This window comes from Cheilinus undulatus, linkage group 7 (genome assembly GCF_018320785.1).
Source record: "Cheilinus undulatus linkage group 7, ASM1832078v1, whole genome shotgun sequence".
Classification (NCBI taxonomy): Eukaryota; Metazoa; Chordata; class Actinopteri; order Labriformes; family Labridae; genus Cheilinus; species Cheilinus undulatus.
The window spans coordinates 39,620,432-39,648,236 of NC_054871.1; the positions used below are offsets into that span (position 1 = coordinate 39,620,432).

A 27,805-nucleotide genomic window follows, 5' to 3' on the forward strand; every position below is an offset into this window, starting at 1 on the left:
AAAGACGCCCAATTAAACGTAAGTTAAAATGAATAAGATCATTTATATTGTTGCGTTAATTTTAGAAATCCATATAATTATATTTCAATAACCTCAGGGCCAAGAAAAAATATGAAATCCAGGTAATTGTTAAACAAAAAAACTTGAAACGAAATAAAGTTATTCATAATCTTAGAACTCAAAACTATCAGGTCGTAAGTCATAATTCTGAAAAGGAATGTCGAAATTATGGGATAAAGACGTAAAATCATCAGATAATAGTCATACTTTTAAGATAACAATCATACTCTTGTACCTTTGTGTTAAAGAGTTGAAATTCTGAGATTCAAAATCGTTACTGTGAGACAGGTAATAACGTTTTGACTTATAATTTAATGATCTTTAATCATGACCATTTATCTCATTATTTAGGCTTTCAACTCATAATCATGTCTTTGTTTATGTCATAATTCTGACTTCTGATCTCATAATTATGTATTTACTGTCTATTCTTGACTTTACTTTTTTTTATCATCATTATTATTATTATTATTATTATTATTATTATTATTTGTAGTATCATTATTATTATTATCATTATTATCATTATTATTATTATTATTATTATTATTACCTTTACTTATCTTTTACTGGCGGGAATGGACTTCCAAAGATGTGCATTTTACTTAAAGTAAACTCTGTGTTTATGAATTATTTTTTGCCACAGCTCTAAATTTTTTTTTTAGCAAATATCTGAGGAACTGTACCATATTTTTCAGGGAAGGGCAACATACATTTTATTGTCACTGCCAGAGGGATTACTTAATGTGAACAATAGGATACTCTCAATTTAACCATTGTAATTACTTATAATGCTTTCCTCAGAATTTATTAACCAACTTTTTTTAGACTCTAATGCAAATTGAAATGCTTGATTTAATGAACTAAACATAGAATTCAAGCCAATTTAAGTTCAACTTTTTAATGGACAGAATATGTTTGATAGTGGTTAAAGTATAATTCACTGAATTTCTATGTTTAAAAAAATATATATATTTAAAAATACAGTGCATCTAGATAGTATTCAGACCCCCTTCACTTTTTCACATTTTTTTTATGATAAATCCAGATGCTAAAATCATTAGGGTCATTGTCATGTTAGAAGGTGAACCCTCGGCCCAGTCTGAAGTCCTGAGTGCTGTGGAGCAGGTTTTCATTGAGGATATCTCTGTATTTTTCTCCATCCAGCTTTCTCTAAACACTAACCAGTCTTCCAGTCCCTGCTACTGAAAAACACCCCCACATCATGATGCTACCACCATGCATGCTGCACTGTTGAGATGGTATTCAGCAGGTGATGAGTGGTGCCTGGTTTCCTCTATACATTACATGGCTTGGTTTTGCTCTGATGGGCATTTTCAGCTGTGAGGCCTTGTGAGGTTCTGAATACTTTCTAAATGCCTTGTACATCTAAAATAGTTTTACAAAAACAGTCATGGCCAATGATATCTCTTCTCTGACTGAAGTAGTTCTACATTAAATCATTCCATGGCTATCGGCATGCTTTCCTCATGTTTACAATGTAATGACTTGCAGCACAGAACACATTGTTACCCACCCATGTCTAGACTATCAGCAAAATGGGTTTATATAGCTATACAAGCCATCTTTTGTACTTAAAAATCAGGCTGCAGCCCTGCATGCATAAGCTGTGCTAAGCAGCACTTAAATGATCAGATTCAAACCTTTTTCCATTGTATATTTAGGACAGCATAGCAGCAAAGACCCTCCCTGTTGAGATTTGACCTAAAACAAGCAGGCCTGTTGGAGATTGCAAATAATAGTGAAAGAATGAAAACACAATAATATGATACCAAAGAACCCAGACTTCATCTCTATGAAGTCAACACCACTGCTGCCATTAGTGATTGAACCGCACAACACTTTGACTCAGAATCAAATATTTATTACACACAGTCTTTTCTCTGTTAGAGCATTGATTCAGGATTGTCTATCATGTTATACTTTGCTTTTATGGCAGTGTTTCAGAGCATCTTTCAGTGCTGCTAGCACCATGTCAACATTAGCCATGCTGCTGTTACATCCCATCAGGCCCACACGCAGCACCTGAAAGACCAGAAACATCCAAATGTCAGGATACAAAAGACTTAAAAAAAACTTTTTGGTAGGCATTGTAAGTTGAAAAAAAAAACAGTGTATAGCAGCATCAACTCCTACCAGGCCAACTGATGGTCCAAGCCCTCCAGAAATCTCTAGATTGTGTGTTTTCATGATATATGTTGTGATCTCTTTCCAGTCATATCCATGAGGAGCAACTATAGTGGTAACTGTGGGCAGTCTTGCTTTCTGTAATACAACCAACAAAAACAGGAGTGTGTCTTATTCTCAATGATGCCAGCTCTACCGCTAGTAAATTTATAACAGTTTCTTGATTGCATTTACATCTAAACTCACCTTTTCTTTTACAAATAGTTTTAAACCCATGCCCTCGAGGCCAGCGTGGAAATATTCAGCCACTTTTTGATGTCTTTCCCATGAATTCTCCAGACCCTAGATTAACAGAAAAGGAAATATTATGCTATGCTGCCATCTCAGCTATTTGAGTCTTTTTTTTGCAAATGAACTAAAAATAAAAACTGAAATATAACATTGAATAAGTATTCAGACTTCCATTTTTCTTGATCTTTTCTGAGATGTTTCTACACCTTGATTGGAGTCCACCTGTGGTAAATTAAATTGATTGGACATGATTTTGAAAGGCAAATTACCTCTTATAGAATGAGTCAGAGCTGATGATGCATATCTGAGCAAAAACCGAGCCATGAGGTCAAAGGAACTGCCAGCAGATCTGGGGAAGGCTACAAAAAAATCTGTTGTGCTGAAGGTTCCCAAGAGCACAGTGGCCTCCATAATTCTCAAGTGGAAGACATTTGGCACAACCAGGACTCTTCCAAGAGCTGGTCACCTGGCCAAACTGAGCAATCAAGAGGAAGAGCCTTAGCAAGAGAGGTGACCAAGAACCCGCTTGGTCATTCTACCTGAGCTGCAGAGATCCTGAGTGGAGATGGGACGAAGTTCAAGGAGGACAACCATCACTGCAGCCCTCCACCATTCTGGGCTGTATGGCAGAGTGGCTGGATGGAAGCCTCCTCTCAGTGGAAAACACATGAAAGCCTGCTTGGAGTTTGCAAAAAAGCACCCGAGGGACTTTCAGACTGTGAGAAACAAGATTCTCTGGTCTGATGGAACCAAGATTGAACTGTTTGGTCTTGATTCTAAATCTAATCCTTAGGCACCGCTCATCACCTGTTAAATACCATCCCAACTGTGAAGCATGGTGGTGGCAGCATCATGCTGTGGGGGTGTTTTTCAGCAGCAGGGATTTGGTGACTGGGCAGGGTTGATGGAAAGCTGAAAGGAGCAGACTATAGAGATTTCCTCAATGAAAGTTCACCTTCCAACATAACAATGACCCTAAGCACACAGCCAAGACAACTAAGAGTGGCTCTGGACATCTATGAATGCCTTAGAGTGGCCAAGCCAGAGTCCTGACTTGAAAATTATAAAACATCTCTGTAGAGACCTGAAAAGTAATTCAACTAAAAACTTAGTAAAGGGTCTGAATACGTATTTCAATGTGGTATCTCACCTTTTCATTTTTGATAAATTTGCAAAACATCTAAAATTCTGTATTCACTTGTCATGACTGGATACTAAGCATAGGTTAATGAGAAAAAATGTGGATTTAAATTATTGCATCAAGCTGCAAAGTAACAAAATTAAAAAGGTGTAGGGGGTCTGAATATTTTCTGAATGCACTTGAAGTATTTAATTCAAACAGACATTGCACCTCTTCAACAAGAACAGCCAGGCTCTCCCTCAGGGTGTAAAAAGAGGTGACAGGACCTGTGTGGTGATACCTAGAGAGAAAATATGAAAAAGGCAGAAAGACAATCAGTCATTGTGCAAGTTTGGCTCAAAATGAGATGTAAAGTATGAAATGCTATCTGTTCTTATAATGTAGAAATAATTCTTACACTCTTGAGGGTTTGCCGTCACATCCCCAGTAGTTTGCCAGCCAGCTCAAATCCAAGAAGAATGACACAGGCTTTGTCCTTCTGTTAAATATCTTCTGGCTGTGGAAAAAACTCATGCTTAAAATATTTGGAACAGTTAACATACACTTTTTTATTTCATTTTCATATATCATCTCTAACCATGCTCTTTCACTGAACGAGATCGGTGCTGTACCCGGAGGAGCATTCAGAACTTTCTGGGAGCCTGTGTAGAGGATGTCAATGTCTGCAAATACAAAATAAATTAATATATTTGATTTGCATCTTCATCTTCATCTTCAAGCAGATTAAAATACCAAACCTTGCTGGTCCATACAGACAGGAGCCCCCCCAATGGATGCAACAGAGTCAACAAGAAACAGGCAGTTATATCTGTAAAGAACAATCAAAATATAAATTACTACTGTCCCTTTTATTTTAAAGGTCTTAAAGATGAGTAAAGATGACATCGTACTTATGGCACAGCTGTCCGATGCCGTCTAACGGATGCAGGACTCCTGTAGAAGATTCTCCGTGTGCGAGGAAGAAGACAGCTGGTCTGTATTTGGATAAGGCCTGTGTTGAGAAAACAATATAATCACACGAACTATACCTGGGGCAGAGTAATATGATAGGAAAGTCAGAATGATACCTGCTCAATTTCTGCATTAGTGAAGAATCCACCAGGGGGCGCCACAATAGTATTAACTCTGGCACCTGTTGGATTGAAGTGTATTAAAAAGCATGTGTATAATCACCTTCAAAATTAATGTTTATTCTCTAAATTACTGCCCATTTTAAAGAGAACGGCAGCATTATGTTATAGAAGCCAATCAATTCCATGACACTGTTCCTTTTCTATTTCTTATCTTTTTATTTTTGTAGTTGTCAGTTATTAGCTCACCAGATGCTTACTGAAACAGACCTGTAAATGTCTATATTGAAAGAAGAGTGCAGAACCTCACTGACAGCTTTTCTCTGTAGAAAAGATGACTTTCCTGTTCCCCCCACCAGCTTGTCTAACCTCTGTGGATGGGCTGTTTCCCAGATGAATGTGAAGTACTGGATATCCCATGCCACTGACATGCATAGAACAGGCTATCAGCTTTGCCAGGCTCTCAGTAAAGACAGCTACCCAATTAGCCAATCACTGTGCCCGCCCTCCAATGCCACAAGTCAATCAGATTTCTTGCACAACACAGTGCACTCAGACATTCCACTGGCAGAGCTCCATAGAAAAATATTAGATATAGAAATTAGATTTTCTTGCTGTTTTATTGAAATGAATCCAGTTAGAACTTAGAAAAAGGGTCAAGCGTTGTGCATGGGGTAAAAGCAACACTGATACAAGGTATTCTGTGAGGACAGAGAATAAAATAGATTTTATCTCATTCTCTAAAGCTCAATAAAAAAGCAAACTGCCTACACTGGATTCAGCTTTGTGACAGGCCATAATTTCTGAATGGAAAATATGCCAATTGCCAAATGAATAGATAAAGAATTACATATTATTTATATTGTGTTACCTACAATGCATTTAAAGAGTATTATCCCCCTGAACTTCTGTCAATTTTGTTATTTTGCAGCCTGATGCTATAGTTGGGGAAAAAACATTTTTTTCTCTTGTTAATCTTCACTCAATACCCCATCATGACAAGGTGAAAACAGAATTTAAAAAACATTTGCCAAATATTGAGAAATAGAAAACAGAAATATCACATTGACATAAATATTCAGACCCTTTGCAAAAAACACTTGAAATTTAGCTCAGGTTCCCTCCATTTTAAATTTTTATTTTTAACTTTGCAGATGCCTCATCAAAGCGAACTAAACAGCTGTGGTTTGTCAAGTGGACTTTGAGACTCTGCAAATGCTTTCCTGGTAATATTTAAGTCTCTGTAGTCAAAGCATTTGCACTGGAAGTGTCTGTTTATTGATAAAAAATAAGGTGAACACTTTAAGTCTCATGGTATGAGTTTTTTTGGCGGGCTCCAGATTTGAAGCAAACACAAGATACTTGTGCTGTACAGACAGGACAAGTGTTCAGAGAAAAAGTCCCTAACCCAGTTAAATTCTTACATTAGCCTCCACAAGTCAACTGTGCCTGAAGAGTTTCAGGTCTTTAAGTGGAATATGGCATTGTAAGCTGTCTAAGAAAAGGTTGAAATTGTGAATAAAGATGTGTACAAGTCTTACCTATCCTTTCAGCCATCTCTGCTGCTCGCTCTCCCCATATACCATTGACTGCAGCCAGCACGCTCTCCCCGGCCTCCACTGAGTTAAAGATGGCACACTCCATCGCGGTGTGTCCAGTACCGCTCACAGCTAAAGTCATGCTGTTCTGAGTCTGGAACATGTACTGGATTCCACTTTTGATGTCATTCATTATCTGAAATGCAAAATGGACAAATAATGGTTGAACAATAGTTTAGATACAAATATATTTCACACCCTGTTGTCCCTTGAAGTGATTAGCCCTAACACAGGTGAACCACTTTTAACCTGTTCAGTCAAAAGAGAGCTCAAGGGTGTACATATCATTTCAACCACATATATAGAAGGATACAAGCCTCATAATATATGTTCAGATCACTTGTTGAACTAGACAATCCATGAGCATTTAACTCATTTAAATGTGAAACACAAAACTCAGAGTGAGTTAAAGGTGTACACTGTCAGAATTAAATACACACCCTGACCCTTTAGGCAATTAAATAAAGAGGGCACAGATAGAAATCTTATACACACAAGTACAAGCAATATACATTTTTCTTATGATAATATTGACTGCCTACTCAAACACTGAACATGTCCATACCATCCAATACCATGTAAGGATCCCTGCATTTAAACTGTACTATTAAAGTAAACATGCAGAAAATGATGTGTGTTAAGATATTTAGGTAAATAAGTAGTATTTTCATTATGCTGATCATCCTATTGACAGTTAAATATGGTGATGTACTTGTTTTTGGATTATTATAACCCCCTGTAACACAGTGGGGATTGGACAAAATATCAATATTTTATATTACTGTATAAATCACTAGGGCCAACTGAGAGCTGAAAACAACTTCATAGTGGAGGGAAATTTTATAATCCCACACTTAAGCTTTTTAGGGGCATTTGATACTCTTCAGTATCATACCATATGCAATAGTATCATATTACATCACATTGCATCAATTGCATCTTATCTACTGTATCACAGCCAATGTAACTGTATCTTATTGTATCAAATCACATCACATTACATCACACCGTATTGTATCGTATCATAACGTATCCTCCTCCCCTCCCCTCCCCTATCCTATCCTATCCTATCCTATCCTATCCTATCCTATCCTATCCTATCCTACCCTATCCTATCCTATCCTATCCTATCCTATCTTATCCTATTGTGCTGATTGCATCTTATTGTTCTGTGACATACTGTTCAGTTGTATCTAGAGCTGTCAAAGACTAAACATTCTGATCACCATTAATCTCAGAATTCCTGTAGTTAACTGTGATTAATCACACCTATATATTGCATTTTTAAATTCCCTATATTTTGCATTTAAAACTGTTTCTGTGTCATTTTGGATTCTTCCACTGTCTGAAACTAAGGGAAATGGACTTTTTGTTTGGACACAGACCTACTTCTGTTTGTACAGTTAGAATCAAAATTATTCAACCCCCATTGCAAATCAGGTTTATTGTGAAAATTTACAGACTTTCTGCTGTTTGCAATGTAAAAATCAAACAAAAGGAATTGAAATAGCTCAACACAACTAGCACTTTAAGTGGTTTCCCCAAATTGAACTGAAAATGCAACTTATAATGACTCATGATAACACAATATGCAGATGACTTTTTACTGTGTCCACTGAGCTGTCTTTTTTTAAAGTGAAATGAGACATTAAGAAGAAGTGGTGGACTTATTTTACATCACTGTGGCTACAGGGATTAACCAAAGTGTGCTTAAAAAAGAGACAATAAAGGATGTGATTAATCACGATTTAAAAAGATTAAAGCAATTGTCGGACCATGTTTATTCACAATTAACTCAATCTTTACAGCCCTAATCTTATCCTTTCCCATCGTATTGCATTGTATCGTGTCGTATCGTTTGATAAAGTGTTGTATCATATCGTATCGTATCATATGCATTGCATTCCTATCCTATCATGTTGTGCCAACTGCAACCTATTGTGCTGTATTTTACCGTACATGAATATATTGTATCATATACCATCCAATCACATTGCACTGCATGGATTGTTTTGTTTGGTGTGGTATTGTATTGTACTGCATCTTATGGTACTGTGTTATTCTGTATTCTATTGCATCGTAAGATATTGTTTCTTATAGAATCACATTGCATCACATCAATTGCATCATATAACACTGTATAATGTAGTATCTATTGTATCCTACTGTGTTGTATCTTATTGTATTGATTGCCTCACTCTATCATACCATACTTAAATGAACTGTATTGTATCACCTTGCATCCCACTGTCAGTTGCATCTTATCTACTGTATCATACACTATCAGCTCATATTTTATCATATTTCATAGTCATATCATATTCTATTCTATTGTATTGTTTTAATTATATCTTATCATACAGTATTACACTGTATACAAATGTATTGTACAGCATTGCAGTGTATTATATTGCTTTTGTTTCAAATCACATATTTTGCATGTGAAAATAAGTAAACAATGTAGCAGGGAAAAGGATAATTTACCTATCTAGAATGTTGTAAAAGTATAAGGTAGAATCAAATGGAAATACCCAAATCATGGACCACGTGTTTTAAAAATGTATCTTAGCTGAGCTCAGGGATTTTGAAGCAAAGTGAAGCACTGTATTTATGATTTTCCTCTATTACCATGTTTTACAGTCTAAAAAAATCTATAAACTCATAATTCTGTGGTTCTTTAAGTATGTCATAGTAAAGGTATATCATAAATCTTTACAAAGTCTAAGGTAAACTGTTTCTGCTGCATAATGTGTTTAAGCACCGAGTTACCTCAAATATCTCTGGGTGCATGTGTCCAATGACAGGATTGGCTCCGGCCTCCAGGATTCGTGCAGGAACGTTGGAGGGTCCTGGTCCAAACATGTGGCGATGGGGAACCGCCAACGGTTTCTGCAGACATTTTGGTGGAGGGACAGAGATGGACGACATGTTTCCAGCTGTGTCACAAGCGCAGTGAAAGTACAAAAAGGAGTGGAAGCAGGTAAGAGCTGAGCCCTCCCCGCCGTCCAACCAGTAAGCTCCTCAGGTCAGAAGTCTGTCACAACATTGTGGCCTTTATCTCTGCTCCTTCTGTCAACACTCACTGCTGTCTGTGCCCAGTGGGTCCAGCTACTTTGATTCTGTCACATTTTTGAAGATACGAAGGTCACCCAGCCTACATTCAGATGTTAATCATTGACCACAGACTCTCCTGAGAGTCCAGCTTAACCACTAAACTGCTATTCTATTCTAAAGCATTTGTCTGACATGATTTTATAACTTTCACGGATAGATTCTCTGTTGTGCACAGTGATCTCCAGAGTTTACAGAAGATGGTGAGAAAAAGGCATGATATCCAGCAAATGACAGTTCCTAGACCAAAAAGCCTCACTGATGTCAGAGATTAGAAGGGAATGATCAGACTAGTGGGAGTTGAAGGAAAGAGGTATGCAGAGGATATTTTTTTCTCTCATTAATCTACAGGATACTGAGTGTAAATTAACAAGAGAAAACAGAGTTTTAGACATTTCTGAAAATTTATTTCAAAGAAAAAACTCAGACATTTGACTGAGTACTTAGTTGAAGTGGGGGATTTTCTGTGGTTCTTCTTTGCAAATCCTCTCAAGCTCAGTCAGGTTGGATGGGGACTGTTTATGGACAACCACTTTCAGATCTCTGATAGGGTCATAGGGTTCAGCTCAGGGCTCTGACTGGGCCACTCTAACATTCACATAGTTGTCCATAAGCCACTCCCGTTGCTGCTGCTGCTGAACAGGCTTTCACATAAGATATCTCTATGCTTTACTCCATCTATTTTTCCCTCAACCCTGACCAGTCTTATAGTCCCTGCTGCTGAAAAACACCCCCACAGCATGATGCTGCCACCACCATGCTTCCCTGTTGGTATGGTGATGGTATTTGGCAGGTAACAGATCAATTTTGGTTTCATCAGACCAGAGAGTCTTGTTTCTCACATTCTGAGAGTCTTTCAGGTGTTTTTTTTTTTTTTTTACAAACTCCATGCAGGCTTTAATATTGTTAAATACATTCCTAACTAATGATCCTTATATAATTTATATCTCTTTTTATGGAACTGTTGCATGCTTTCTCTGCCAATTAATTTTTTGCTTATCACATTACAAAATTTAAAAAGTCATACAAACTTTTTTACTTGCTGTTCATTCAACAAGTGTTTCCTGTTTATCAGTAAATGAAAATTTGGTGCAAAATGTTTTGATAATCCAATGTAATTAGCATGAGACTTAGTGCCTCGAAGCTTGTTTGCACTTGTGGTTAGAGGCTGCTCTGCATTTTGCCGCACAATATATGCAGAGATAATAAAGTTGAATAGTAGCCTTTAACCAAAAAGACAATAAAAAAGAAAAAGGAAATAAAAGACCGCCAAGAATTTACATGTCACACAACAACAGAAGCAAATTTTTGTGGTTCATTGCAGCTTGTTATTTGTCTTCACAGTTGGGCTTGATTTCTCCTGTGAGGGATGAGGAGGTGTTTCCCCAGAGGCTCAGGACAGAAGGAGCCTTCTCTGTACACCAGACGCCCCCTGACGATAGTGGCACACACAGCACCCTGCAGCGAGACGCCAAGGTATGGCGTTATCTGCACACAAACGCATGAACAAAGGCTATTAGCTAAGTAATACAAAAATAGCCCCTTATATATAAAATAAAATGCACATTTACCTTGTTTTTGTGATGTATGTTTGTTTCTTCAATCTGTGAACAAGACAGAGAATTAGTCTTATAACATCTCTGGAGTCTCAGGAATTAGCAAAAATGAAGAGGACCTCAGGGCCGCAGAGAACGTTCATGTTTTTAAGAGCAGGCTCAAGACACACCTTTTTAGCTTTTGATTAATATTTATCTATTTTATTTATGATATTTATTTTAGGCCTTCAATCTGTATTTATTTATGCATTTTATTCTTTTCCTACCTTAATTTTTTAGTTATGCTATTTTATATTTTAGTTCTTAGCTTTTATTTGTATTTAGGTTTTACTTATTTTTATCCTTTTATCATTTTTAGGATCTCCAGTGTTTCCTCTGGGGGAGCCCTCTGCACCAGGAGTGGTGGTCGGCTATGGCTGCAGGGGTTTGTCTCGTGGGTTCCTGGTGGAGGTTTGGTGTCTCTGCCTCATCCCTCCTCTGGGTCCTGCATTGGTGTCCTGTAGCTGTGGGTGATTCTCTGCTCCTGGTGCAGACGGCTCCTCTGATGACACTCTCTCAGCTCTCTGTACTCAGCCTCTTGTACTCAGCCTAATGTCCACTATTTTAGTGTATGTGTTTGTGAAACAGTGTGTGTGAGTGGGTGCACATGTAACTGTTGTCTGTGGGGTGGTTGATAGTGGGATAGGGTGGTTGCGGGTGTGTGGGTATGAGGGAATGACTCTAATTGTCTATGTTAAGCAAAAGGTGGGGGTGGGTGGGTTTGAGGGAATGTTTTTATTTGTCTATGTAAAGCACTTTGAGTTACATGTTATGTATGAAAAGCGCTTTGTAAATAAAGTTTGATTGATTGATTGAAAAATAAACTATAAACAAAAGAAAGACCCAAATGCAGAGTCAAAAGAAACCCAAAAGTTTAATAAATGGCAAAAAACTGAAAAACTCCTTAAACCTAGTTCACAAAAATGCTACAAAATACAAAATGGCTCACCAGAAAAACACAAAGAACACAGGGAATTACTGGAGGCTGGATAACATTCAATGAACTGACAAAGACAAAGGGAAGCACAGAAACTAAATAGACTGTGAGTGATTAGACACATGAAGTCAGGTTTGGCAAATGAGAAACAGGTGAAACAGGTGAGGGCAATTAAAGTGGAGGGAAACCAAGGCAGGAAGAAAACCAGAAATCAATCAAAGGGGGCAAACTACAAAATAAAACAGGAAACATGCAACACTTCACAAGACAGTTACCAAGAAACACAGGAGGACTGAAAGACAGCAAAACGGTACACTAGAACCTAAAAGTAAGGAAACATTGCAAACACAGGAGGATACAGAGGCGACAACAACCAAAGGGAATACAAAGAACACAACACAAGGAGGGAAACCATGAGATGTTTAGACAAAGGATGTAAATATTCTTAATACAAACTTTAAATTCTCGCTCTGGGTCCCATATGACGAGGTCAGCATCATATCCAGGGGCGAGGCTGCCCTTCTGGTGGTCCAAAGAACAGAGCTGGGCTGTTTTCCGACTGAGGAGTCTCACAACGTCACTGAGCTGGAAGCCTCTCTTACTGGCTGAAGTCCAAAACAGTGGCAGACCTGGTGATAGTTCATATAGACAGAGAGGCCAGACAGGTCAAGCAACATCAAATATTTATGACACTCCTACACTCCTTAATTCTTCTTTAAATGTACAATCACACTAAGAAGGTTCAGATTATAAGAGGTTAAACACTCTGGATAAATGTCAGTCTTTCTTCGGTCAGACTTTGACCAGTTCTTTTTTCTCTCTGAACAGTAAATGATTGTTCTGGCTCTCTGCTTCTGTTTACCTCTGTGTGAACTTTGCTCAGTTTGGGAGATTTTCAGAAGGATTATGTTTGGGAGGAAGGAGAGGAAGAAACAACTAATCCATCTTAAAAAGAAAATCTGCATATAAATATCCTGTTATGTTGCACAGACTAGATTTAAAGGGGAGAATTTGAAGAGAATGTCTCTTCCAGCTGAACACAAGAGAGAATTTGTCATCTTAAGACTCATCCTGGAGCTTTTGAATGGACAGGAATTATATGGAAACTGCTGTGTCTGAAACAGCAGCCATAGAGATTTTAAAAGCCCCATAATGATATATTGCAATATTAGGGAATAAAACTTTATTTTTATGGCATTCTTTATAACACTCACTTCTAAAGTACTTTGCAAATACAGCAATATAAATATCAGAGACAGAAATATTTGCATTGGACGCGGGTTAAGCTCAGTTGGTAGAGCAGGTGCCCCTGTATAGAGGCCTCAGTTCTTGACCCACAGGTTGCAGGAACAATTCCTGGTCCTGACGCTTTTTGTTGCATGTCTTCCTCCACTCTCTCCCAAAATTTCCTGCCTCTCTTCAGCTGTAATATCAACTCCCACCCACAAAAAAATTAAAAATACTTGCATTAATGACTCATAACATCCTAACCTCCAATTTCCACATACAGTGACCGTGCTGTGACCGCTGGCGAATCGTACTGCACAGCAAATCGCTCCCTCTCTAGTCTATCAGAGCATTTCCACAGCCCGCGCTCCAGTCCAGCAGCGTCACATTCCTGGATCGCCACTAAGCTCCGCTTCGTTCGAGATACTCTGCGGGTCTATTTTTTGCTCCAGCCACTGCCAAACAACTTTAATTCCCGTCAATCAGAAAGCTCAAAACAGGAAGTCACAAGTGTAGAATATACAGTTCTTTTAAAGGGGACATATTATGCAAAAGTCACTTTTTCAGGCTTTTCTAACACAAATATGTGCCCCTGGCCTGTCCACAATCCCATCAAGTACCAGAAAAATCTATTCCCTCTCCCCCTCTCTTTCTCCACCTTTCAGAAAATGTGTGCTGTAACAAGCCGTTCTCAGATTTTACACCTAGTGACCTCACATGAGGAGTAAGCAACCGCCCCCAGGGTTGGTTGGCCCTCCCCATTTGGAGGAAAGTTCCGTCTTCCTCTTCTGATCCTCTCAGCCACCAGCTGAGATCCTGGATAGCTCAGTGGGTTACCCTGCTGACTATGGTGTGGGAGATTGAAGGTTTGAATCCTCTCTTTTATCCTTGACTTTGGATAAAAGTGTCCGTAACATCAGGAGTGCTGCATCCACTTCCTGAGAGGGGCGGAGTCAGCTAATTACCAATTAAAGCCACAGACACAAAAATGGCTCGTTTTGAGAAGGGCTGAAACAGAGTGTTTTTAGACATGCAAAAATCCAATAATGGAGTGCTTTTTCAGCAACAAACTTCACAGGCATGCCTCGGGAACCTCTGAGAACAATAAAAACTTGTCTTAAAAGGGTAAAATATGTCCCCTTTAAAATACAACACAATGCACAGACTCACCAACCGTAAATCATCACTACATCAAAATTACATCTCATCCTGAAGCCAGAGCAAAAGGTCACCGAGAAGTTAGTGGTTCACAGAGCTGCAACAGTGCCACTGATGAGGAAAAGTTGACTTGAGGACATTTAGCCAAAGAATTTTACATAAAACCACAGATCCTTTAAGCAAACTTTAACCTTTTTACTTCCTAATGTACTCACCCAATGGCGGAAGCAATAATACCATGGACTTATACCTAAATGGATGATAAATTAACCCCAGAAGGTACAATTTTCCACGCAGTTCTCCCATGATTTCTGCCCACTGATCAGGGCCGTACGCCACAGGCATCGTATGTGGAAATTGCAGGTAATGATTGCACTTGCCATCACTTGTCATTGTTATAATCATTTTCACTTGCTTGAATTGTTTAAAAATGTATATAATTAGGCTGCACAGGTGGTCGAGTGGTTCAAGGCGTGCCCCATGTACGCAGGCGGCCCGGGTTCAAATTCAGCCTGTGAGCCTTTGCAGCATGTCTCTCCCCACTCTCTTGTTCCTGTTTCTGAGTCTATCCACTGTCCTCCTCTATCTAGTAAAGGCACAAAAATAAGTCTTTTTTTTTTTTTTAAAAGAAGTATATAATTTATTTCAAAAAGTCCCAATGAGACTAGTACTTAACATAAGCGCCCCCTTCTGGAGACCCTGCAGACTTGAGCAGTGCAGCCCAAAGATCATTGCCAGTCTGCATGATTCTGTCCCTGTCAAGCTTACTGCTGGTTTGTTCTTCTGTGTCGAGTCCACAGTGACTATAAAAAGTATTCACCCCCTTGGATGTTCCACCCTTTAACTGATTTTATTAATAAAATCACAGTCAATATAATTTGTATTTTTAACAAAAAAATACAAAAAACACAAGTCAAGCCTCAAGTTCTCTATTGGATTGAGGTCTGGTCTTTGTCTCGACCACTCCAGAGCATTGACCTTGTTGTCTTTAAACCATTTCTGTGTAGCTTTCACTGTATGCTTTTCAGTCACTGTCTTTCTGGAACATAAATCTTCTTCCAAGCCGTAGTTCTGAATAAAATTGTCCTCCAGGATTTCTCTGTAGTTTGCTGCATTCATTCTCCCCTGTACCTTTACAAGCCCTCTAGGGCTGGCTGCTGAGGAGCATACCCACAGCATGATGCTGCCAACACAGTGCTTCAAAGTGGGCATGGTGTGTTTGTAGTGTATACCAAACATCGCATCTTGTCTGATGGCCAAAAAGCCCCATTTTGGTCTCATCAGACCAAGGAACTTTCATCCACTTAACCATGGAGTTTCCCTCGAGTTTAAATCTAAGTTTTCTTCAACAGTGGCTTTCTCTTTGCCATTGTCCCATAATGCTTTGCCTTGTGAAGAGCACAAGCAAGAGTTGTTGTGTGCAGAGTCATTCCCATCTCAGCTTCTGAAGCTTCTAACTCCTTCAGAGTAGCCATAGGTGTGTCATAGGTGGTGGCCTCTCTCATTTGTCTCCTTCTTGCACGGTCACTCAGTTTGTGCCTGATCTAGGCAGATTTACACATGTGCCATGTTCCTTCCATTTCTTGATGATGAATTTAACTGAACTCAGGGGGATGTTCAGTGCCTTGGATTTTTTTTTTTTTTTGCACTCATCCCAAGACTTATACTTTTCAACAACTTCTTCTCTGAGTTGCTTTAAGTGTTCTTTTGTCTCCATGGTGTAATGGTAGCCAAGAATTCTGATTAACCAGTGAGCCTTCCAGACACAGGTATCATGATATTACAGTCATTTGAGACACATTTACTGCACTCAGGTGATCCTCATTTCACTAACTGTGAGACTTCTAGCACCAATTTGCTAGACCTCTGTTGAATTCAGTCACTTTAAAAAGGGTGAATATTTACAAACATAATTTTATTTTATTTACAATATTTTGATAAAATCAGTTTGAACTTTCATATTAGAGAGGGGTTTTTTGTACATTTTTGGTGAAAAAAGCCAAATAACATTGAAGATGACTGACTTATAAAATCAATGAAAGGGTAAAACATCCAAGAAGGTGGAATACTTTTTATAGGCACTTTATATGTCTACATCGCTCTGCAGTACCCCAGCCGGCATATGTTGGAGTTGGAGCTGACAAACATTGAGCAGCAGCTGTTTATGCTGTGGTTATTGCAAATTAAAAGAGAGGAGATGCAGGATGATGGAAAGTACAGCTTCATCAGTTGAGGCAGAGGATGGGGAGTGTTTTGCACTCAACTGACCACAGAGAGACATGGATGAGTTAGTGCACCTCTGATATTTTTGGATGGACTTATACTGCTGTCTTCAGCTGTTAATTTCATATTTATCCAAAGACATACTCAGAGACTTGCAGTCACCAGCACTAATCAGTGGACCATCTCACAGTCTGCATCGTTTTGACCCATCATTTTTGAGGTGGTGCATATTGGCTGGCCTCCACATAGAGTTCAAGTCTACACAGACCTACTGTGTTGTGCAGCCTTGACACAATTTGCATCTCAATTTGAACAGCACTGTCCTACTTTAAAGTTCCATGTCCTGAGTGAAGACAGATATGAATAAAACATTAATAATTCCTTTTTTAGGACTGCCTCTGTCCTGGTTTTAATCAATTGAAATACAATGCCAGTTCCCACAAAGTTTGGGCGTCGATAAATGTAAAGAAGAAGAGAATGCAATGATGTGCAAATCTCATAAATCCATATTTTATTCATAACAGAACATAAACAACATATCAGATGTGATTTTCTCTAGGCCAAAGCTCATTTAAAATGGAATGAGGCAAAATGGAAAACTGTTCTGTGGACTAAAAAAGGAGAGGGACCATCCAGCTTGTTATGAGTGCACAAAGCCTGCATCTCTGATAGAATTGGTCTGCATTAGTGCCTATGGTGTGGGCTGCTGACACACCTGGAAAGATACCATCAATGCTGAAAGGTATACAGAGTTTCAGAGCAACATATGTTCCCATCCAGACCACGTCTCTTTTAGGGAAGGCCTTGCATATTTCAGCAAGACTATGTCAAACCACATACTGCATTAGTCACAACAGCATGGGTACAATTTTTAAGATATTTTCTTAAACCTTAATCCTCAAATTTGGATAGGAAAGTAAAGAAATAAAATTTGAAGAGAAGGAGTCAGCAATGACATTTGGCGAATGTCAAGGGTCAGGCTGGAATCTAGAAAGAGCATTAGAAGATAATGTACTGTATATGGGGCACACTCCCTAACCGCTCCACCAAAGTGGTGCCCTTGGTTGAGGTTAATGTTTATTGGAGAACAGCAGCATTGTGTCTTATACATCTTCGCACTTAAAGGCAACACTGGCCAGATTCCATAAGCAGGACAACTCAGCTTTCTTGGTTAATAGAGCATACACCCAGGAATTGTTTGCTTCTGCTGATTATATCCACCATCTAAACAGATTAGACATCTGTAATAAATATGCAAAAACTTCCTTAAAGCAGCATATGAAATCTGTCTTTAGTTACCAAATTGTAGAGAAGAAATTCCTCCCCAGGCCTGCGTGAAGTCTCCAGTCTCCAGTTTCTTCAAATCAGGGGTGCAGGGGGAATGATCGGACACCACCATGTCAATCTGCCCAGCCTTCAGCGCGGACCACAACTGCTCCTGTGGGGACAAAATCAATCTCCTCTTATGATAATGCAGCCCACTTTCATGTGAAGACTAAATTAAACAGTAATGTCCTTTATCTTCTGTGTTTACCTGGTTCATAGATCCTCTGATGGGGGGACAGCACTTGAACTGTGTGGCCCCTGCAGGTATACTCTCTGCACACAGGCTGAGGTAGTGGTGGGTGGTCTCCACTGTGAGGGGCGCTCCGGCCTGTCGAGCTTCGTGGATTAGTTTAAGTGGCTTTGCAGAGGACAAGTGGACGATATGGCACCTCACCCTGGGACAGAGAGCATTAGCTGCTTTTGGCATCTTGATGCAAACATCTAAATCCAAAACATGATGATTTTCTCACTGGTACTGGAGGCAGAGGTCACAGACGATTCGAATGGCCTCGACTTCCATGACATCAGGCCTGGACTGCAGGAAGGTGGAGTACTGACAGGGGTCTAAAAGGGTTAGAAATATGGAGCTTTAGTTTAAAACAGATTATTTGAGAACCATCCTATAACCCTGACCTTTCAGTTCTAAGACATTTGACTGAAATGAGGGATAACTTCCACATGAATATCACTGGTTGAAATAGTAAGCAGAATATAATCCTAAAGCCTAAGTATCATATAAGGAGCTGTGAAGTAGAGTGAGGTGCAGTTACTTGTAATACCTTTTTGTTACATTTCTGTCTCCCTTTGTTTATTATATACATATGAAATGTTATTACTTACACAAACACGTTTTTGCCTCATACTGTACAACAGTACTTGAGCAGAAATAAAAATCCAAATTATAGCTACAATTCACTACATATTTTGCAGGCCACAGCAAGGTAGAATATTGGTCCAACATCAACAGAAGTTAATATAAAGCCTGACTTCCAACATAAAAGCGTAAATGTTGCTATTTTTTAAACCAAAAAAGTAAAACCTAAAATCTTTAAACCTCAATTCAAAGCTTTGTCTGACACAAAAACTACAAATGTACACATACCTAAAGGATCATTTCACCAATAAAATATCACATTTGCAAATGCTCTTGCGGTTTTTATTAACTAATTTATATGAGAGTTACAAAGGCCTTGCCAAACCTTTACAGAGCTCTCAGCTGTATTTGATCCCTGCCCCCCTGTGCATCAATGCGGCCAATACTATTGATTATGGTCAATGTTTAACAAGCAAAGGTCTGCAGATACAAACCAATCAGGCAACACTGCAGCAAGATATCTTGCAGTTTCACCACTAAGCCACATCGCAGATGCAGTAATGTTATTCTCTACAATTATTGTTGTCATAGTTCAATCTTTCAAGGTGACATTCATATTTAGGGACATTTTCAGCGCAGTTAAATCAAGCAGGACCTTAGTTTGATTAGTTGATGTTTGTATCGGGCCTAGCTGCTCTGAAAAAATGGATCCACGCCTGTATGTTACTTCAGGCAGAAAACATGAGCTGCTCTGATTTCACACTCATTCATTTTTATCCAATCACCTGACTAACATCCTCCTCCATTTGGCGGTCTTCTTAAGCTGAAGGATTTCTGGTCTCTGCCTCTGCTCTGCTATTGCCAGCTCTCTATTGAATCAGTACTGCACTCTTGCTTTTAACCCTATACCTCAACCCCAGCATCCACCTGTAGTTTCCCACATGGGAATTTAAGACACTATTTCATTTGCTAGTAAAATAAATCTAAGAGGAGTGTCTGACTGACATATTTTTTACTGACAACACTAGCAGGAGTATAGTTGAATATTGAAGACTGAGGATAGGTGTGATATTTCTTTTTCATTGTGCAGACTTAAAATAGCAAGACCTAGCATATTAAGTAAGCAAATTTGTGTTCAGTACATTATTCCTTTGTTGTAACAGTGCTTCTTGACATTAAATCTTATACCATTTGAAAACCTGTTTATTTCCCTTGGTGCCACCTTTGTAAAGAACATGCATTTGTGGAATGAGCAGCAGAGCTGAGTATGTGGGTTGTGCCCATGAAAAATTTGCCAAATCTTCTCTGACAATGCCAAACAGCTTATTCTGCTTTTGCTTTTGACTCTTGTTTTGAGCTTCCAGAACCCCTAGGTATGAGTATGGGCCCTGCTACAGTAGTCAGTATGTGTCTGCTCCAAGAATCTGCATGCCTGATTGATTTATCTGAATAGGGCCCATGTTTTAGGTCAAATTCAAGCTAGTGTTTTACAAAAAAGTTGCAGCATTATTTGGAGCAGGCCCTTGTACCATGTCCAAATAGGAGGCCAAGTTCCACATAACAGGGGATGTCAGAGACAGGTTGCAAAGTGGGCGTCCCAAGAAGACGACAATCCAAGAAAAACATTTTCTCACCCTGTCAGCACTTAGAAAACATAGGATGTCTTCTACTGATTTGCAGTCAAGGTTTTCAGGATGATATGGCCGACGGCTCTCTGCCCAGACAATTCGGAACAGACTGCACAGCCAGTTTTCAGTCTCATGGGGCTGCCAGGAGGCCTGCCATGGCTGCCCTTCGCCTTTAGTTTGCGCTGGTGTCAGCAACACATACACTGGAACCTGAACATGTGGACAAATGTTATGTTCAGTGATGAGTCCAGATTCTACCTACAGCAGTTGGATTGTAGGGTCAAGGTGTTGAGAAGATGTGGACAACACTATCCTGATTGCTGCACCAATAGAGTAACGTTGTAATGAAGGCAGTGTGTTGGTGTAAGGTGGCATCTCCCTCACTAGGGAAACATGGCTTGTCATCATTGGAGGCAATTTTAAAGCAGAGAGCTACCAAGATAAGATCCTGCAACCAGTGGCAATCCCATATCTTAGCGGTCTGGGACTGAATTCTATCCTCCAAGGTGACAACGCTCACCTCCACAGAGTAGCGTTTATCAGAGACTTCCTCCAGAATTTGGGAGTGGAGAGGATAGCTGCCAGCAGTCCTGACCTCAACCCCACTGAACACTCATGGAATTTAGCTTGGGGATGCTATTCCTGCCAGCGTGACCAACACAACCACATTGGCTGACTTGTGACAAATGCTGGTTGAAGAATAGGATGCTATCCCACAGCAGTGTGTGACCAGGCTGGTGAACAGCATGAAGAAGAGGTGCCAGGCTGTTGTGGCTGTGTGTGGTTCTTCCACATGCGACTGACACTCCTGTTTGTTAAATGAATACATTGTTAGATTGCCAATATGTCTTGTTTCTTCAGACTTCAATCATCAAGTCCACCAAACAAGAATCAATGGTAGAATAAGCTGTTTGGCATTTGCAGAAAAGATTTGGCAAATTTTTATGGGCACAACCCACATACTCAGCTCTGCTGCTCATCACACGAATGCATGTTCCTTACAGATGCTGCACCATTTACAAGGGAAAGAAACTGTTTTTCCAATGGTGTTAATCAATCATTATGGTAAAAAAAAGTCCACATTAGATTTGTAAATCCATCTTTATATGCTACCTCCATTCTCCTCAGATGTCTGTTGAACTTCTGTTTCTGCATGAAACTAATGGAGACAGAGCAGAGGGTACTTCAGTCATATTACTGTACTTAGTTTTAGTATGTGGCATGTCACATTTTGTATGAAAAACATTGTAGTTGGTCACTTACCAACAGGACACTTCCTGTTCCCTGCAGCTGTTTCATAGCTGAATGAAGATCAGCATCAGTCACATGAGGGAACTCGTCCACCCCACTGTGGATGAGGAAACACTTAAAACCGGCCACTCCAGCCTGGATCATCGGACGAAGCTCTAGCTATGAGGAGACATGAGTTATGTGTGTTTTTTTATAGTCTGACAGCATTGAGAATATAGGTATACTTTGTCTAAGATGTAAACCCTGTCATTGATTGGTGAGAATTAAATCTGGGATGGTCTCCAGCTCCAGTGGCCCTGCTGGTATAAACATTATAGTTTACAAATGGAGGGTTGTCCCACTGTACCTGGTTGCCAGGGATCACCCCTCCCCAGAAGGCTGTGTCTACAAAACACTGTCCTGATGCCTCCCGCAGCTTCTCATGGAAGTGACCAAGTTTTGTGGTTGGAGGGGTGCTGTTTCTGTGGGAAATAAAACAAACTCAAAGATTAATGCATGCAAGTTGAAATCCAGTTAAATCCAAACATTATTGTCTTTGAACCCATTTTAAGGGGAGCATCTGAAAGTTGAGTTGGTCTTGTAAGCTAATCCATGGGCTGCTGTGGGCTTTTTAAGACTTTGCTGTTCGTTTTAGCTGGAAAAAGGCGGTTCCTACTCAAAATCTGCTAAGTATAATTTTCTAGATCATCTAAATGTAGATGATGTGACTTACCAAAAGTCAAGTGAAATAGCTTTATCCAGCCAATTATTTAGCCAAGTAAATTCAAAAAGCATTTTCAGTGTTTATAAATGTGCTATAATGATGATATGAGTGATATGAAGTAAAGATATAACAGTTGGAGATGAAGAGAAGCTGTTAAAACTGACAAAGATTTTTTAAAATGAAAGTAAAAGGCAAAAAACAAAAAAATCCATGCAGTTTTAATTGTAAGATCTTCATTAAAAAACAAGGCAACCTCAATCTTGACTGAAGTAAGGTAAAAAAGGATAAGTTAAGTTAAAGACAGAGTATGAAAGCGTCATAGAAGCTTACACACATTAGAGAAATGAAAAGGGTAGTTGTAGTTATGCCTTCTTGCCTGCGATAGCCAAGATCTGAAGCATTATGTATTTTGGGTTGTTCATCCGTTTGTCTGTAACCTGACATGACAGATTGACTGTTATATATTTTTACTGCATTAATATATTTCACATACATCTGGGAAAGCTTCTATAGAAAGCATTTGGGAGAGGCAGGACTTTTCAAAAAATTGTTGGAAGGTGACTGGAGGAAGGCCCTGTCTGTCACATTCATGACGGGCCAATCAGAGTGATGAGAGAAAATCACGCTGTGCACATGCGCTACTCTTGAGCTGACAGGCTCCGGCTGCCATAGATGTTAATGGCGGAGCTTCTCTGTGAATAAAACTGAGGTCAAGGCCAGTCAGGAGATGTGCAAAAACGTTTTCTGCGCTGAGACAAGCTTTCAATGTGGCTCTTTGCTCTTGTTTTAAAAATAAATGTGGTCCAGTTCCAATGAAACTGCTGCTTTCCTACAGCTACAGCCAAGCTAGTAGCTGCAGCAACAGCCATTGGATACACCAGGAAACCCCATCTGAAACCATCGTACACCCAAGTTGAAGCAGACCTGGAGAAGAGTGAAAACATCTTTTCCGTCATGAAAAGCTTTCAGTGTGGCTCTCTGTCCTTGTTTTAATACAGAAATGTTGTCCATTTCTGACAAAACTGCTGCTGTGGCAGTCTGAGCTAATCACTTCACTACCAGCTATTGTATACAACAGCCAACCCTTTCCCCTGTAACTCTCACAAACTCAGGCAGAATCAGGTTGCCAGAAGAGAGAAAACACCTTTAACATCATGAAAAGCTTGAAGTGTTTTATTTCATACAGAAAAATGGTCAGGTTCTGGTAGAATTGATGCTATACTAGAGCTATATCTGAGCTAATCACCGCGGTGGAGACTGCCATTGCAACAGCTTCGAGCACAGCTACACCTCATATGTAGCTACCATCTTGTTCTCCTTAAATGATGCTGATTAGTCCGAACAGTGTTCAGTTTGGTGCAAAAGTCGTGGATTGGAGTGTTTCAAGATGGATTTGCCTGATGACAGAGATGGAGTCTGGCAAATCCCTCTGCTTTGTAAGGTTAGTCTTGTGAATATGATATCTCAATAACCCTTTGAAAGGCTTTGTTCAAACTTTGCATAAATATTCACCTTGACTCAAGATGAACTGATAAGATTTTGGTTGTCAAAAGTTGTCATGGTCACTGGGCCTCATAGTCATCCATTGCCAGTGAAGTCAATATCTGATGAATGCTTTGAGAGATTTTCTTGAAACTTTGCAGGAATGCCCACTTAAACTCAGTGATAAACTGGTGAGATTTTAGAGGTTAAAGGTCAAGATTATTGGATCTCATGGTTGGTTCTTGCCAATCAAAAAGATCCAAGAAAATTCCTACGCAGTGCGTATTCTCTAACTTGAAAATAATGTTTGCAACACTTCAGTACTAGACCTTCAATGGGCAATGAGACTGTTTACCTGGTGAATATCTTGGACCCCTGCCTGGTGATTGTTATTGTTTCACAATTTGTTTACTCTGCAACCTCAGTCCTTCATGTGTGACCTTACATGTCAGTGCACTTACAGAGGCATGTCCACAATAGTTGTCACCCCCCCAGCTGCAGCAGCCCTAGTGGCGGTCCAGAAACCCTCCCAGGAGGTGCGGCCGGGCTCATTGACATGGACGTGACAGTCTACAATGCCTGGCATCACCACACTGTCACCGGCATCTAGCACCTGTTGTCACAGGTGAATTGCATGCAACACCCTTATTAGAGCTTAAATAACAAAGTTAAATGTATGCATTTATTTTAACAAACAAATAGCAGGGATAGTTTTAAATCTTAGCCAGCCTACCTCAGAGGAATCACCCCCAGAAAAGTTCTTGTCAGAGTGAATTTCACAGATTTTCCCATCCTTTATAATAATGACAGCAGGACAGACTTCATCTCCTACCAACACCCTTTGACTCTTCACAGCTCTGACTGTTGATCCAAGCTCCATGTCCATCTTTAATGGGAGTTAATGAGTGCAAAAGACTCTCCTAACTCTGCTTTACTCTTCAGAGGTGATTGTAGAAGCACGCTGTCCTACTGCTGAGGTACCACCTCCTCTACGGTTCAAAGGATGACCATTTGTTGACTTTTCTTGTCTGTGTTACACAATGGATGTCAGCTACAGCTGTACACAGAGGTTATACCTCTGACAGAAATGTATTGTGCTGCTGTTCTGGAGAAGATTTGGCAATCAGCCATTCTAGAGTGAATCAAGGCTATCCTTTTTCCAATCCACAGGGCCTGCAAAGAGAGCTTGACTTTGAAAAATAGGTCATAACACACGAAGTACTAAGTCAAGCAGAAAAAATCTTCAAGAACAGGTTTATGTTTTGGACTCAATGTCATTCCTGAAGATGATTCAGAGGTGAAACAGAGATGTTTATCTGAGGGGCACAACCTTCTTTATGTATACAAGATCATTCTCAAGCACGATGCAGAGAAGAGCTAAGCACAAAAAGAGCTGTGAGTGTTAGTGAGGACCAGGAAAGGATTGTAATGTTGGGTTTGGGCGGTGAGTGTTGGTCGGGGTGTAGCAGTAAGAACATCAGGGAAGCAGTTTTCTTCTTTTAACTCTAATAATTTTAATGCTATTTAATACAAATGAGTGTGTATATATGTGTGGCCTGCAAATCAATAATAAACACATAAACGACACTGTCAGAGTTACATTGCTGTTTCTTGTAATGAACACACCTGAAGCTATTTTTGGCCTTTTTGCCTTTATTTGATAGGACAGTGGATAGAGTTGGAGACAGGCAAGAGAGCGGGGAGAGACATGCAGGAAGTGTTGCCACGGGCCGGATTTGAACCTGGGTCACCTGCTTGCATGGCATGTGCCTTGGCCACTCCACTACTGGCGTGCCCCAAATGGAAATTTTTAAGTTAAAATAACCCCCATAATAACTAGACATCGTCATAATGTCAGCATAACTAAGACAAAAGAGTGCATATATTAGCAATAATACAGAAACATTTTAGAGACTTGTACTTGTTCATGTTTTAACTAACCGCTCGCGGGCTTATCGTGTATGTTAACTGCTAACACACCAATTGCTAACACTAATCACTGGCGATAATTTGTTACATCTTCCATGCATTAAACTACCAGGTTAATAATGTTAAAACACAGAAATAAATAATTTGCTAACAGTTGGTTAACCATCTACACCAAGGAGATCATAAGACAAAAATTTTAGCTTGCAAAGCATAACAAGGTGAACCACATTGTGCGTGTTTTATCTCAATATAATAACAGCTTGTAAAACATTAATTCCAGACTCAATCTAGTCCTGATCTGGCACTTTCTGTTTTGCAAAACTGAAGAGGAAACCTCGCTCAACTCACCTCCATTACATAGACTTTCTTTGCTTGCTTCATCCCTTGGGCCTTCAGTGGCTGTCTGGTCTTGGACAATGTTCCTTTTTTGTTCTCCAAAAACAGACAACTGTGTTTTTTTCATCCTGTCGCTGGTAGAGCCTTGTTTTGTGTTTTACTATGGTTATAACTATGGTTTAGTGGGATAGGGTGGAGCTCTAACCTTGCAAAGCAGTATGGATTTGCCAGACTCTATCTCTGTCATCAGGCAAATCCATCTTAAAAAGTCAAATCCACAATGTTTTTGCTGAACCAAATACTGTTTGGACCAATCAGCATCATTTAAGGAGAATGAGGTGGTGTAGCTGGGCTCAAAGCCGTTTGAAAAGGCTGCCTCCAGTGTGGTTATTAGCTCAGATATAGCTCTAGTATAGCATCAGTTTTACCAAAACTTGACCATGTTTCTGCATGGAAGAAAGAATAAGAACAACACTTAAAGTTTTTCATGATGTTAAAGGTGTTTTCTCTCTTCTGTCAACCTGCTTCCTACCTGCTTTGTGAAAGTTACAGGATAAAGGGTTTATTTTTGTGTGAGTGCTTGTATACAATGGCCGCTAGTGGAGTGATTAGCTCAGACTTAGCCACAGCAGCAGCTTTGGAAGAAATGGACAACATTTCTTCATTAAAACAAGGACAGAGAGCAACACTGAAAACTCTTCCTGACAGATGTTTTCCCTCTTTCCCTCCCGGTCTGCTTGGGCATGGGTTTGCGATCGTTATGGGTGGGGTTTGCTGGTGTATCCAATAGCTGCAGCTGTAGCTATTAGCTTGGCTGTACCTGTAGGAAAACTGCAGTTTAATCAGAACTGGACCACAGTTCGTTTTTGAACAAGAGCAAAGAGACACACTAAAAGCTTGTCCTGGTAGAGACAACATTTTTGCACACCCCCAAGTGGCCTCAGCAACAATTTTACTCACGAGAAGCTCTGCCATTAACGATTTACGGCAGCAGTTGCCTATCAGCTCAAGCTGTACAACTTCATTTTTCTCTTATTGCTCTGATTGGCCCGTCATGACTGTGACAGACAGGACTTTCCTCCATTTACCTTCCAAGAATTTTTGAAAAGTCCTGCCCTTCCTAAACGCTTTCTTTGGGAGCTTTTCCAGATGAATGTGAAATACATCCATGCAGTGGATATTTGAGAGTCATTCAGGCGTGTAAGGTTAGTGGAGCTCCCACTTGACTATAATATGTATAATGTAATAAATTCTGGTGACCCCAGAAAACACCATTCCTGCGACCCAACCATGGGTCCCGACCCAGACTTTAGGAATGAGTGCCTTAAAGGCATTAAAGCCCCAAAATAAATCTTGAAAAAAAGCATGGTAAGAGAATTATTTTGGAAATTTTAAATGAGAACATGAGGTCAGTATGTTTCACTTTAAAAAATCCCGGCTCATATCAAAGCAGATGAGCAACAACAATAACCTGCTTCAGAACAAAAAAGAGGAATGTCGTTTATCTGCATCTCTGCCTGACTCTCTTCACCTGCCTGTCATGTGTATCTGCATGCTGTTCTCTCTGTGCTCTCATTGGCTGCCTGTCTAAAAAGGGGGCGGGGTCTAAGGCTGGATCCTGCGGGTGTGGAGGGATTGTGAGTGGATGAAAACTGACAGGATGCAGCTTCGCCTCACCGGGCCTCATCCTCCTTCCATCCTCCCGGCGAAACGCGCTGCGTTCTGACGCCAGGCCGTTTGACGAGTGCATTACGTGGGACTGGAAGAGCCACACAGT

At 39.8% G+C, this 27,805-nt stretch overlaps 2 protein-coding genes across 2 annotated transcripts; both read right to left on the reverse strand.

Annotated features, from left to right (window-relative positions):
- Nucleotides 1–1,929: 1,929 nt before the first annotated feature.
- Nucleotides 1,930–9,386, reverse strand: agxta (alanine--glyoxylate and serine--pyruvate aminotransferase a). Its single transcript, XM_041790641.1, has 11 exons — nucleotides 9,078–9,386; nucleotides 6,252–6,444; nucleotides 4,708–4,772; nucleotides 4,531–4,631; nucleotides 4,378–4,448; nucleotides 4,218–4,302; nucleotides 4,038–4,136; nucleotides 3,851–3,920; nucleotides 2,455–2,550; nucleotides 2,218–2,346; nucleotides 1,930–2,106 (listed from the first exon to the last, which is right to left on the reverse strand). Exons 1-11 carry the CDS (start codon nucleotides 9,234–9,236, stop codon nucleotides 1,999–2,001), a joined length of 1,176 nt encoding a protein of 391 aa, XP_041646575.1. The 5' UTR covers nucleotides 9,237–9,386; the 3' UTR covers nucleotides 1,930–1,998.
- Nucleotides 9,387–9,628: 242 nt separating this feature from the next.
- Nucleotides 9,629–24,643, reverse strand: zgc:103559. Its single transcript, XM_041790640.1, has 11 exons — nucleotides 24,497–24,643; nucleotides 24,225–24,376; nucleotides 21,925–22,039; nucleotides 21,591–21,737; nucleotides 21,441–21,486; nucleotides 18,356–18,449; nucleotides 18,094–18,280; nucleotides 17,859–17,997; nucleotides 12,408–12,580; nucleotides 10,991–11,023; nucleotides 9,629–10,907 (listed from the first exon to the last, which is right to left on the reverse strand). Exons 1-11 carry the CDS (start codon nucleotides 24,641–24,643, stop codon nucleotides 10,758–10,760), a joined length of 1,383 nt encoding a protein of 460 aa, XP_041646574.1. The 3' UTR covers nucleotides 9,629–10,757.
- Between the last annotated feature and the right edge of the window lie 3,162 nt (nucleotides 24,644–27,805).

What these genes read in the sequence shown, in the direction of transcription:
- agxta (XM_041790641.1), bottom strand. Translation starts at nt 9,236, where the DNA reads ATGTCGTCCATCTCTGTCCCTCCACCAAAATGTCTGCAGAAACCGTTG. An exon ending in TCGTTCAGTGAAAGAGCATG is followed by an intron (nt 4,137 to 4,217) that starts GTTAGAGATGAT and finishes TTTTTTCCACAG; the next exon opens with CCAGAAGATATTTAACAGAA. An exon ending in TGGCTGTTCTTGTTGAAGAG is followed by an intron (nt 2,551 to 3,850) that starts GTGCAATGTCTG and finishes CTGTTAATCTAG; the next exon opens with GGTCTGGAGAATTCATGGGA.
- zgc:103559 (XM_041790640.1), bottom strand. Translation starts at nt 24,643, where the DNA reads ATGGAGCTTGGATCAACAGTCAGAGCTGTGAAGAGTCAAAGGGTGTTG. An exon ending in GACATCTGAGGAGAATGGAG is followed by an intron (nt 18,450 to 21,440) that starts GTAGCATATAAA and finishes TAACCCTTTTAG; the next exon opens with ACCCCTGTCAGTACTCCACC. An exon ending in ACATACATCACAAAAACAAG is followed by an intron (nt 10,908 to 10,990) that starts GTAAATGTGCAT and finishes GTTTGTGTGCAG; the next exon opens with ATAACGCCATACCTTGGCGT.